General features: G+C 51.0%; 1 protein-coding gene across 3 annotated transcripts in view; it reads left to right on the top strand.

Moving 5' to 3' along the window:
- Positions 1–13,575, top strand: part of ERCC6 (ERCC excision repair 6, chromatin remodeling factor) — a 74,032-nt gene that overhangs the window by 37,168 nt on the left and 23,289 nt on the right. For all 3 annotated transcript variants that reach the window (XM_062215276.1, XM_062215277.1, XM_062215275.1), the window contains exons 8-9: positions 4,086–4,221; positions 13,322–13,492. In XM_062215276.1, coding sequence (XP_062071260.1) covers positions 4,086–4,221; positions 13,322–13,492 — 307 coding nt within the window. The remainder of the gene's footprint in view (positions 1–4,085; positions 4,222–13,321; positions 13,493–13,575) is intronic.

Here is a 13,575-nt window from a genome sequence, read left to right on the forward strand (position 1 = left end):
TGCAGTCTGCTTCGTGGTGGACGCTGGTCCCCCAGTACACTCAGTGCACCTTACACTCATCTTGCCAGTGCTGGGTCCAGTTGATGTCACTGTTAATGGACCTGACAGCCCCCTCTGGGGCCCAGAAACAAGCCAGGCCCACTCCCAGACTCCAGCTCAGTGTGGGAAGTCCCGAGCCATCTAATAGAAGAAGAGTGGCAGAAACTAAAAGGCATAACAGTGCCACATAGATGCTTGGCCAGAAGAAAATACTAACCTTAGATGACAGTGTGAGTCATCAGTGCAGCAGTTTGCCCAGAGCACGTGATACAAGAAAACAAAAGTTCTAGCTAACATGAAGACAATCAGTGATGTAATCATGTGTCTTTGAATGGGCGTTTGCTTTTAAATATTTTAGAAAGCATCTGATTGGTTGTTGCCTAGTCCCTGCTAAGTGTGTGTGGATGGTAGCTGTGGAGGAGGTAACTGAGCCAGGCATTTAGTCCTTCTAGAAGGGAACGCTGTTGTGGAAGCACAGGAGGCCCTGTGCCGGCCCTGCCCTGGATGAGAAGCAGGGCTCAGACAGTGCGTAGCAGGTGTCCAGGCGTGTGAGGTCCTTGGTCTGAGCCTCTGTACCCAGCTGAGGGGCAGGGGCCGTGACTGCAGCTGGAGGCGGGAGGGGCTGCAGGTGCACAGAGGCGCTTTGTCCCGTGGGGGTGTCGCAGGCCCTCACGTGAGCTAGAGCCTGGTCACAGCCTCGTTGCTCTTTTAGAACTACAAAGTATTTTTCAGCTGTGTTGAATATGATCTCTCACATTTCAAGCCCTGTATGATTTATTCTGAGTTATTTGCAAACTTTTTTTTTTTTTTTTTTTTTTTTTTTTTTTTACAAATTTGGGAATCATTTATTGAGCTGTAGCAGAAAAATAAGAATCACTTATGATCCCCTAACTCAGCAGTAATCTCCTTTGGCATTTTGACATATTGTCCTCCACGTTTGAAAAACGTGCTGTGGGCCAGGCGCTGCGATGGTTGGAAGAAGAGGTGGCCCCTGCTCTCAGGGAGCCTGGGGGGGAATCCCACAAGGCTGGAGCAGGGGCCACCCGGGTTGTCACAGGGTTAATGTGAGCTTCTGACGAGCGTGGGTTCTGGAGAGGAAGCCGAGGTCTGAAGTAGCAGGGAGCTGAGTGGGATAGAGGGGAAGGGAGGCCCGGGCATTTGGATTGTCCATCAAGACACCACATAGACGCCCTCATCCCCAATTGGAGCACCTGGGATTGAGCCCAGCTCCACTTCTGATTCTGGCTTCCTGCGGATGTGCACCCTGGAAGGCAGCAGGGGATGGCCCTAGTACTTGGGTCCCTGCCGCCCCTGTGGGTGGCCCAGCTGGAGTTCTGGGCTCATGCCTTTGGCCTGGGCTGGCCCCAGATGTTGCAGGCATCTGGGGAGTAAGGCAGTGATTGGAAGATTTCCCTCTGTGCCTCTGCCTCTCGAACAGACGAGTTGGGGAAGGAGGTCAGGGCGGAGGAGTACGCTCCTTGTAGGGACTGAAGTTCAGGCCTTGGGGCAGGTGTTGGGGTGGAGGCGGTGAGAGAGGCGAGCTGCAGAGGGGAGCAGAGGTGCAGTCCTGCGGTCGCATAGGCCAAGTCAGGGGTTCAGACTGCCCAGGAGCAGGGCGCAGCCCTAGAAGGCTTTGAAACCGGTGGATGAGGTGTCCAGGCTGTGCCTTCGAGAAGGCGCTGGAAGGTACAGCAGGTGAGCAGTGACCGCGGCTGGAACTGGAGCACAGTAGGCCGTGGACATGGGGACTGACAGGGATTTAGGAGGGAGATGATGAGAGCTGGGTGTGGGTTCCTCACAGCGGGGAGCAGGAGGCGCTGATCAGGGGTGAGCCTGGATTGCCAATTGGGGCCCCTGGGGATCAGGTGGCAGCAGGTGACACCCAGCATGCACTAGTTTGGAGTTGCGGGGAGAGGTCTGGCTGCAGACATAGATGAGGCCTGGACAGTGGGCAGAGAGAATGGAAACTGGGAGCACTGTAGTGTGATCGCTGGGTGGGCCTGGGTCATGGGGTCTCGCGTGTGCATCTGCCTCGCACGGTCAGCCTCCTTGTTGGGCAGGAAACAGGAGCAGGGAAGAAGGACAGTCGGCACATGGCAGGGACTGCTCTACCACGCTCAGTGTCGGGTCCGGGGTCCCACTTGCCCCTGTTGACAAGAGCTGCGTGTACGTCTGGTGGGAGGCTGCACACACAGTGACTGCAGCTCAGTGCAGCCTGCTAAGGCCAGCGTGTGACTGCTGCCCCGGCTCTTGCTCCGGGCTGCTCAGCCCTTTTCACTATGGCGCTGTCCATGTGCATCCATAGGCGCGGCCTCACCTGGGCAGGCGTCCCCGATGCACCTGCACCGTGCTGTCATCGCGTCGGGGGAGCAGGCTGCAGAAGGCTGACTTCCATGCTTTGCTCTGTCTCCTGGTAGCCGTGTTGTGGCACGCCAGCCTTCTGAGCCCCTGAGCACAAATGTGTGTTATGGAAAAACTGTGCCGATTAAAAAATTCTGACACTGAAACCAGCTTACCTTTTTATTTTTTAAACAGGTTTTTGTTTTTTTTGAGAGAAAAAGACAAAGAGCTTCTATCTGTTGGTTTACTCAGAGACAGAGAGAAAGGACCTGTCATCCATTGGTTCACTCCCCAGATGCCCACGGTGGCTGGGCAGGGCTGGGTCGTAGCTGGGAACTGGGACTGAAGCCAGGTGGCCGACATGGGTGGCAGGAAGCCACCTCTGCTGCCTCCCAGGTCTGCATCAGCAGCAAGCTGGGGCGAGAGGCAGAACCAGGCTCCAAACCCAGCTACTCTGGTGTGGGACGTGAGCACCTCAGCCACGCACCCATTCCTGAACTTAGCTTTTAACTCTTTTTCTCCATAATGTCTGAAGTACCTTGGTATTTCTGTCCTGCTTCCAACCCAAGACTGTGAGGTTGGAAAACCCTGCGGGTTGAAAACTTGGCAAACTCTAAAGCTGCAAAGAAATTTGAGAGAAATTGTGCTCCCTTAGGTTAAGATGGCAGCTTCACTGACCCCTTACTAGGGGAACAGAACCTACAGAAAAGTATTTTAGAGTTCCTTGATTCTCTTACACTTAACTATAGGTGTTCTTTTTTTTTTTTTTTTAAAGATTTATTTATTTATTTATTTGAAAGAGTTATACAGAGAGAGAAGGAGAGGCATGGGGCCAGCGCTGTGGCGTGGCAGGTAAAGCTGCTGCCTGCAGTGCTGGCATCCCATATCATATGGGCGCCGGTTCGAGTCCTGGCTGCTCCACTTGCAACCCAGCTCTCTGCTACGGCAGTAGAAGATGGCCCAACTCCTTGGGCCTCTGCACCTGTGTGGGAGACCTGGAAGAAGCTCCTAGCTCCTGGCTCCTAGCTTTGGATCAGCCCAGTACCAGCCTTTGTGGGCAACTGGGGAGTGAACCAGCAGATGGAAGACCTCTCTCTCTCTCTGCCTCTCCTCTGTGTAAGTCTGACTTTCAAATAAATAAATAAATAAATGCTAAAAAAAAAAAAAAAAGAGAGAGAGAGACAGAAAAAGAGGTCCTCCATCCACTAGCTCAGTCCCCAATAGGCCACAAAGGCCTGCACTGTGCTGATCTGAAGCCAGGAGTCAGGAGTCTCCTCCGGGTCTTCCCACATGGGTGCAGGGGCCCAAGCACTTGGGCCATCTTCTACTGCTTTCCCAGGCCATAGCAGAGAGCTGGATCGGAAGTGGAGCAGCAGGGACTTGAACTGGTTCCTATATGGGATGCCGGCACTGCAGGCAGTGGCTTTACCCACTATGCCACAGCGCTGGCCCCAGGTGTTACCTTCTAATGTATTTGATATTTTCTCTTAGTATCTGCATCCACTGATTTATGAATGGGATCATAGATTCTACTTGATGAGGTTTTAACCTCAAAAGCTTTTTCTTTGAATAAAATATCAATAAACTCCCCTAGCTAGCATTTCCGTTTTTGAAGCTGAGGGTTTTGCTGTTTGTTTACTTTGGCCATGGATCACTCCGTGTGTTGACTTCTGTGGTTGTGTTTCCTTCCTGGACGTCGTGTGCAGGTTCGAGGGGCTGGGCCCAGCTCTGATTGTGTGTCCGACAACCGTGATGCATCAGTGGGTGAAGGAGTTCCACACGTGGTGGCCTCCGTTCAGAGTGGCGATTCTGCACGAAACTGGGTCCTACACCCACAAAAAGGTAAGGCTGTAACACCTCACTACCCTTGGTTTGTGTGTGTTGAAGCCCTTCATTTTACGTATTTGATTTTTATTCCTTGATCCCTGGATGTCAGATGTATATTCCTGTGTTTCTTTCACACATTTAAAACTACTTTACTATTACTGACTTAATATCGAGCTCTGTATTTTCAGTAACAATGAGGAGTGTAGGTGTGACTGTTGTAACAGCCTGTGGTGTGCTATGAGCTGTTTGTGGTCCAGTGGGACACTGTTTGGGACAGGTGGCACCATAGATTCAGGGTGTAGAGTGAGATGCTCGGGGGACAGGAAGTGGGAGGGACAGTAGGCACTGGTGGCCTTAAGCAGTTCAGGAAGTGGATACAGAGTCACCTGCACACTGAGCACCCTGCATCTGAAAATTTGAAACCTGAAGTGCTCTAAAATCCATCGCTTTGTGAACAGTGACATGATGCAAGTGTAAACCCCACGTCTGACCTCGTGTGATGGAGTACAGTCAGCTTCAGATCACGAGTGGGTGAGTCCCATCCCCATGATGGTCTCGTGTTGTATATGCAGATACTCCAGAGATATCCAAGATAGCCAAAGTCCGAAGCACCTCTGCTCCCATGCATCTGGGGTAAGAGTTTCTCAACCTGCAGCACTCCTTGTTGGCAGATCTGGCTGGTAATACGCTCTTAACACACGGTTGTGATGAATGGAGACGCACCCTGCGTTCTGAGGGTTGTACGAGTGTGGCTGCCTTTTAGTTAAGTTGGTTTTTGTTCCCTGAATCCTTGGTCACGCTGTATGAAGGCTATAGTTTTGTTGACAACCACATTACCAAAAAAGGAGGTCTCTCCCCAGGCTGTGGGTAGCATGTGTGCGTGGTGCTGTGCTTCCAAGAATTTCTTTCTTTCTTTTTAAATAGGAAACTTTTGTTTAATACATATAAATTTCAAAAGCACAACTTCTGGATTACAGTGGTTTTTCCGCCCCATAACCACCCTCCCATCCGCAAACCATCTTATCTCCTACTCCCTCTCCCATCCCATTCTTCATTAAGATTCATTTTTAATTATCTTTGGATACAGAAGATCAGCTCTGTACTGAGTAGAGATTTCAACAGCTTGCCGCCACACAGACACACACAGTATAAAGTACTGTTGGAAGACTAGTTTACCATTGAGTCTCATAGCACAACACGTTAAGGACCCATTGTTGTACCCAGAGCCCCACAGGCCCTTGCTGAGTAAATAGAGCTGCAGCTTCTCTGCAGGCTTGCAGGTGCCTTGCCCACAGGAAGAGCTGGTCCTCCACGAGTGCTTTGGGTTCTTTCTGAGTCTCCTGAGCCCCAAGTGAGCCGTCCTGCGCCCCAGGAAGCGCTGCCCCTGTGGGAGCCGTGGAAGGCTCACCTCCTAGGCTAGCACTCAGGACCCCGACTCCAGTGTCTCCGTAATTTTGCACGTACCCCTTTTCTTTCCTCCGAGTTCCTGCGTGCCCCGGATCACGGAGGACCAGAACTTTGCATAGAAGTGCATCAGGAATGCCTAATGATTCGGTAACTCGGGCGCAGTGAGGTGGAGTCCCGCCTACACTAGCGGTTATTGTTAAAAGCAACTGACTTTGCGCAGAAATAACTGGAGTGCAGACTAGTGAAGCTCATCAACGAAGGAGCACGAGTGTTTGGTTGTGTTTGGCAACGTGAGAGCAGCAGCAGCAGCAGTCTTGGCTGTGTTTCTGGCCAGACTGACTTGCACACCTGCCCTGGTTGTAGCGCGTTACTGACTGCTCTGTTCATTCCTGTTGTCTGATGACCCCCTATCCCTTAATGCTTTAAGTTGCAAAATCCTATTGTAGATGAGTAGGCGTTTGTCTTCTGCTGGCACAGTTTTCGTGTTTCTCTGCCTTTGTTCGGAGGGAGAGGCAGTTAGTGAAGGGCACGTATCTCACACCTTCACCTGGATGCCTGCTTTCCTGTTGTGACGACCTTCACGTAACCCAGATACGTTGACTCATTGCCAGAAATACAATTGATGGTGTCCTTGCTGGTGAAACTTGATTTCTGAGCGGCTTTGGAGGGCACGACCTTAAAGAACAGATACACAGTTCTGGTTACCGTGGGTCCACCTTCTGGGGCTAAGGGGCATCCAATCACAGATACGTGGGTGTAAATGGTTGGTTATAATTGTTTTCAGTGCTTTTATTTTACCAAGGACTTGAGCTTGAAGCTTCTCACTTGACTGTTGAGAAACAGTAATATTGGAATTTTTCTTGGGCTCTTACTCGGTATCTTGTCTGTCTTCCTTTTCCATTATAAAGTTGTTTTGCAAAAGAGTGGAAAGATGAACATTTAAACTAGTTGGATTTGTTTGAAAGGCCAGGAAAGAGAGCGCTTCCATCCAGTAGAAACATACTTCTGTGTCTTGCAGCCCATGTTCTTGACTTAGAATGATTAGTTGATTATTAATGTTAATATCAGTTAATATTTGTAGTGATGACAAGTTGAGGACGTGTTGGTAGTTCTCTGAGCAGTACTTGTTAGTGACATTACGATTCCGGCACCAGAGTGGCGTTTGCTTCTGCCTTCTGTGTGTGTGTGTGTGTGTGTCGCTGTTGGTTCCACCCCCACCCCCTGCACACCTGCTGGTTTACAGGCGTGTGTTGGATTGTAATGGAGTCTACATTTCCTACTCTTGCTGCCATCTCGTCCTTCCCTTCCTATCGGCTAAGGTTTCTGCTTTCCATGTGCCATTGACTGTCCTGTCCAGATGCAGTGGGGCATCTGGCATGGGAACATTGAGTACTGGGCACAATACAGAAGAGAACATACTTTCTCTCTGAAAATTGTTAAAAGAGTAGTAAGAGGCCAGTGCCGTGGCTCACTAGGCTAATCCTCCGCCTGTGGTGCCGGTACCCTGGGTTCTAGTCCCAGTTGGGCCGCCAGATTCTGTCCCGGTTGCTCCTCTTCCAGTCCAGTTCTCTGCTGTGGCCTGGGAAGGCAGTGGAGGATGGCCCAGGTCCTCGGGCCCTGCACCCGCATGGGAGACCAGGAGGAAGCATCTGGATCCTGGCTGTGGATCGGTGCAGTGCCGGCTGTAGCGGCCATTTGGGGGGTGAACCAATGGAAAGAAGACCTTTCTCTCTGTCTCTCTCTCACTGTCTAATTCTGCCTGGTTAAAAAAAAAAAAAAAGAGTAATAAGAGAATGGCTTTGTTCATTCAGGTAAATTATTTTCCTAACTCTATGTTATAGCTCGTATAGCAAAATAGTGAGAAGTTTTTCATTTGGAGAGCAGATCTCAGATGGCCAGACAGTTCCTGGATTGAGTACGTCTCGTGCTTCTTCCCCAAGTCACTTCCCTCTCTCGCCGTCTAACCTCTGTTGCCTTCATCCACTGATTGTCAGCGTGCTTAGAATTCTCTGGTGCACACCCAGCAGTGTGCGGAGAAGTAAGCATATAATAGTCTCAGCCGATCCAGTTTGATAGATTTTCAGGCTTCTGAATGTCCTTTGTTGGTCAGTTGAAATCGTATTTATTAGGAACCCAAAGATAGCTGTGTAAGGAGAAATCGCTTCTCTTCAGCAACAGTTGTCACTTATTTCCCTCCTTTTCTGGTTTTTCAGCTATGTGGGATCTGGTAATTCTGGAGAAATCGGGGTTCTGCCTCCTTTTGATCAGTTCGTGCCCCTTGGAGACATTCAGGTGGGAAGAGCTGTAAGAGCACAGGTTTTGGGTGACTTCTCAGGCTGGGAGTCCTGGGTAAGCTGTGTTCACAGCTGTGTGACCTGGGGCGAGTTACTTAGCTTTTCTGAGCCCAGTTGGATCACCTGAGAACTGGTTGAGTTTAATAAGCGTGTACCTACAGCTTTTTGTAGTCCCTGGTGTGTAACATTTTGTCAGGTGTTCTTATCGTCATTAGGAACAAAATAGCAGGGGCTGGCACTGCGACACAGTGGGTAAAGCTGCTGCCTGCGACGCCTGCATCCCATACGGATGCTGGGTTTTGTCCCGGCTGCTCCACTTCTGATCCAGCTCTCTGCTAATGGCTTGGGAAAGCAGCGGAAGATGGCCCAAGTGCTCGGGGTCCCTGTGCTCACGTGAGAGACTAGGATGAAGCCCCTAGCTTCTGGCTTCAGCCTGGCCATTGTGGCCATCTGGGGAATGAACCAACAGATGTCTCTCTTTCTCCCACCCACCCCCAACCTGTAACTCTGACTTTCAAATAAATAGATCTTTTAAAAAAAGAAAATTGTAGGGCTCTTCAAGACAAGACACTGAAAGATGCAGGTAGAAGCCTGCTCATGGTCTGGTCTGGAGCTTCTTTTCTCTTGTACCCATGGAGACAGTGACAGTGTCCACACTGGGGCGGGGTGGCACAGGGCACGGTTAGATGAGGTACTCGTCTAGTATACTTTTAAAAGGCCTGCTTTCTGAAACACAACAGTGAGAAGACTTGGCTCTTCGGAAGGCTGGAAAGGTGTCGGGCGCAAACACAACAAAGGCGAATGGAGAAGGCCCACGTGGCCCCTCGCATGTCCTGCATCGTTCAGACCCGTTCCCCGGACAGGGGTCACAGCGCAGTGCAGTGCCGTGCCCGTGCGGCACACCTGATACAAGACACTGTAGATGGCTGGGCGCGTGCTGCTGGCTGTGTTGGAAGATTCTTCATCGTCAGCACAAATCCTTGTTTATTAAAGATTTAGCTTGAAGGAAATTTTAATTAATTGCAGGTGCAGCGGCTCCTGCCCGTGTTCCCGTGAATGGCCTTCATGTGCCGGCGCTGCGCGCAGCGCTCCCCCGGCTGACAGTGTGATTTATGACGGTTGTTTTCCACCCGTCCACTGTTTGCCCTGTAGGAGAGCTCGGTCTCCCGAGCCTCCGTAATCACGCAGCACTCGCACAGCCGCCGCTTAATGATAACAGTGCTGTGTTCAGTAAGGCAGGCTAATTGCAGATGCACCCTATTAATTGCAAAAACTAGGAGAGGTTACATATTTTACAAGCTTTTAATTTGAAACCGCCCGAGATGATTTGTCTTAAGTGTTTGGATAGAGATGTCCATAATATTCAACAATTCACCATTATTGAAACTCTGATCTGGGCAGTTACACAATTCTGAGACTGAATCAGCCACACACAGACAGCCTTAGATGTGTTCTTACCAGAGCCTGCGTGGGAAGTCTGTTTCCAGTGGGGCAGTGTAAACAGTGTCCTGTGGGCTGTTTTCCCAACATCTTCTTAATTCTTCTTCTTCTTCTTTTTTTAAGATTTACTTACTTACTTGAAAGAGTTACACAGGGAGAGGTGAGGGGAGAGAGAGAGAGAGACAGAGTGATCTTCCATTTGCTTTTTCACTCCTCAAGTGGCCACAATGGTCAGGGCTGATCCAAGCCAAAGCCAGGAGCCAGGAACTTCCTCCAGGTCTCTTATGTGGATGGCAGGTCCCCAGGCACTTGGGCCATCTTCCACTGCTTTTTCCCAGGCCATCAGCAGGGAGCTGGATTGGAAGTGGAGCAGCTGGGATTCGAACCAGCACCCATATGGGAACTAGGCATCATAGGCGGTGGCTTAGACCACTAGGCCACAACATGGGCCCCCTAATTATTATTTATTCTGATTACTTGTTATACAGCCTTCTGCACAGAATAGAGATTCCACATTCCCAAAGCTAGCATCACAGCATTTTCCAAATAAATTTCAGTCCTAAAGCAAAAGCAGCTGGTCATTGTTGGAGAGCTTCACACTGAAGAAGTGTGACATTTCACTTGGGTGCTGGTTCCTCCACCCACACCAAGTATTCATCTCCAGGTGCATCCCCTGGAGCAAAAGGGGGTGGCTGTGGTGAGCTTGTGCATCCCACAGTTAGGAGGTCTGGAGTCCCCGAGCAGTGGGCCCTCCTTTGCTGGCTTTGGCTATAAATGCAAGTCCTAATTTAGCTTCTGCACTACTGGAGGCCCCCAGCAGTGGGCGCTGTTTCCCTCTCCCCGCCTGTGTGCATGTAGCTCCTGGCTGAAGTGGGCTGAGGTGTGAGTGTTTCTGGGTCTCCGTTTGCTGTCACCTCATGTCTCACCTGCTGTCTTGGCTTCTAGCAGCCACTGCTCTCCTGGAGGCGAGCATGGGAGTAGAGTGGGGGAGCTGCTGCCCAGGATGCGGCTGCAGTCGGCTGTGGGATGGGGGAGGAGAGGTGTTGGAGGGGAGCTGTGCTCTTCTCCCTGGGCACCAGCCGCTGAGCAGGAGGTGGAAGCGAGGACTGAAAGCCCGTGTCTCATGGCTGTATGGTTGCCTTGGTCATGAGGTCTGGAGTTGGTGTGGTTAAATCAAGGGTGGCCTTCAGTGTGGCGGTACTGTGCAGGCAAAGTAATCGTAACACCTCTCACATGTTGACCCTCTCGTAGGCCCCAGGTGCTGCATCTGTGGCACGTTTTGATTGGACACACAGTGAGGGTGGAGTGGGGTGTGACCCACGAGAAGACAGTGCACTCTATTTTGTTCCTTTGAAATTGTCCTAGCCTTTATTGCACTCTTCTGTAGACTCTGTTGAATTAAAAATATTTTAGTTCTAGCCCTGTATGATATAAGATGACCAGTTTTGATGATGTCGGTTTTGACAGGCTTCCTAACATCTGGCTGTTGTGTGCTTGTGAAAAACCTTATTAGATGACTGAGTAGCCAGATCTCTCTGAAGTAGTGCATCCCTCGGGTGTGGGGTGGGTGCACAGGTGTCAGTGTGCAGTGCTGTCAGTTCGGAACAGGTTTTGTTACAAGCCCTGTCACAGTGATTGGACACATGTTATCTCTGTACTCCGGGACAGTCTGAAGAACAGGATTTGTCCTGCTCTGTCAGGAAGCTCTTGGGTGTGTTGCTCTTGAGTGTGTTGACCCCTTTTAAAAAAAAAAGATATATCCGTCTTTTCTCCCTGCTTCTTGTTGTCTGCTGTCTGCATTGCTAATCTTGGCCTTTTTTTTGGTTGCATTCCCTGGGCATAGCTTTGATACCTCCGCATTTCGCCTTTTGGTGCCAGGCTGGTCTGAGGCTGGGCTTTTGCGTATTTCCTGGAGGGACGGTGCCGTTCCGTAGCCTCTGCCGTGGGGACCTCTGCTGGGTTTGGTCGGAAACTTGCCATCATACTCCCGGATAGTTTCTGTTTTCTGGCTTCCCGATTTCTGCTGTTTTCCCCTCTTTTCCCCTTAAGTGATTTGATAGTCCCACATTCTATTTCTTTTCTACTGTTTATGTGAAGTAGCAACTTTCCATCAGAAGTAGGCTCAAATTTCTGACAAATGTATTTTAACCTGTTTTCTCTGGTGGTTAAGTTAAACAGTGTCGGCCAGCGCTGCTGCTCACTAGGCTAATCCTCCACCTGCGGCGCCAGCACCCCGGGTTCTAGTCCCAGTTGGGGCGCCGGATTCTGTCCCGGTTGCTCCTCTTCCAGTCCAGCTCTCTGCTGTGGCCCGGGAAGGCAGTGGAGGATGGCCCAAGTGCTTGGGCCCTGCACCCGCCTGGGAGACCAGGAGGAAACGCTTGGCTCCTGGCTTCGGATCAGCACAGCGCGCTGGCCATAGCAGCCATTTGGGGGGTGAACTAATGGAAGGAAGACCTTTCTCTCTGTCTCTCTCTCTCTCTCACTAACTCTGCCTGTCTAAAAAAAAAAAAAAAAGAAGTTAAACAGTGTCTAGGACCAGTGTTGTGGTACAGTGGGTTAAGCTGCCACCCATGACACCAGCATCCCTTATGAGCACTGGTTTGAGTCCTGGCTGTTCCACTTCCAATCCAGCACCCTGCTAATGGCCTGAGAAGAGCAAGGGAAGATGGCCCTGCCACCCATCTGGGAGACTTGGATGAAGCTCCTGGCTCCTGGCTCCTGGCTGTGGCTTGGCCCAGAGCTGGCCATTGTGGTCATCCGGGGAGTGAGCCAGTTGATGGAAGATTCCCCACACCTCCGTAACTCTGACTTTCAAAATAAATCTCTAAAAAGTTAATATGTAAACTTAAATAATGAAAGTATTGCATACTTAGACTCACTTGCTGTGTTAATGACTCATTTTAAGAAACGGTATGTTTATTATGTGTAATTATCTCTTTCTAAGTTGATTTGTTTTGCGGTCTAATAAGGGGCGTGCAGCCTGGTGTTTAATGGCAGCGGCTTTGGTGTTGGTGGCTTTCTGCCTTCGAATCCGAACCCCACTGCTCACCGACCTGGACAGCAGTCACTGCCCCCGCCACAGCTTCCTGTCTTCCAGACAGGGCTCAGTGGTGGTCGTCTCTGTGCTGTGGGGAGGTGCTGCTGTGCCCCCTGCACACAGCGTGGGTGGGGATGGGGCGGTGAGGGGTGGGCAGTCCCTGCGTGCCCATTCCTCCGGCCCGGGGCTGCACCCTCACTCTGCATCCAGTGCCCCGTGTCTAGCCAGCCACTGCCGAATGCCGGCCCGCCTGGAGCTGGGTTTGTGTGGCTGTTAGTGCGAATTCCAGGGCTGCCGCGGGCCCTGCTTAGGACCGTGTCGAGTTTCTCTCTGTTTCTGACAGTTTCCGTGTGGCAGAGAAGGTGTCTGACGCAGGCAGTCTGTCTGCTGTGGGAGAGGAGCCCTTTCTGCTTCTGTTTGGCTCTGGCGTTTTCTCTTGCTGTTGGAGTTCATACATCTCGCAGGCTGTGCTAGGGCGGTGTCCGCCGACCCTGCGGGGTGCTTTGTTCTGGAGCTCAGCCTCTGCACGGTTTGTCCCTTGTTGCTTCCGGTCCCTCTCCCGCCCCACCGTGTCCTCCTGGCATCTGGGTCGCACGTCCAGGAGCCTGGGTTCGTCTTCTTGTCACCTTGGATTTTCTCCCCATTCCCATCTGCCTTGTGATTTTAAGTTTAACCAGGACAGACACAGAAGATGTTTTGGAAAAATAAAAATTACATAGGTTACATATACAGCTGTTTCATGACCCTCAGGAGGGTCGTGTTGTTAGGTATTCGCCACCGTAGCCTTTCAGCACGTGTAAGGTGCGTGCCCGTGCCGATCGGGAGCAGTCAGGACTGCGCCCTTGTGTTTGTGTCCCTGTGACGTGCGTTTGATCGCATCCTGACGGCTGCATTCCCTTCCTGGGTGAGCTGCTTTCCTGCTTTGTTGCGGCTTTAGGAGAAGCTGATTCGGGAGATCGCTCACTGCCACGGGATCCTGATCACCTCCTACTCCTACATTCGCCTCATGCAAGATGACATTAGCAGGTACGACTGGCACTACGTGATCCTGGACGAGGGACACAAAATCCGGAATCCAAATGCCGCCGTCACGCTAGCCTGCAAGCAGGTATGACCTCAGGTGACAGGAGGGTTTCCGGGTAGAGAATCGCTTTGAATCAGGAATACATTACCTGCTGTCACTAAGACATT

This window comes from Lepus europaeus, chromosome 17, assembly GCF_033115175.1.
Source record: "Lepus europaeus isolate LE1 chromosome 17, mLepTim1.pri, whole genome shotgun sequence".
In the NCBI taxonomy this organism is placed as follows: Eukaryota; Metazoa; Chordata; class Mammalia; order Lagomorpha; family Leporidae; genus Lepus; species Lepus europaeus.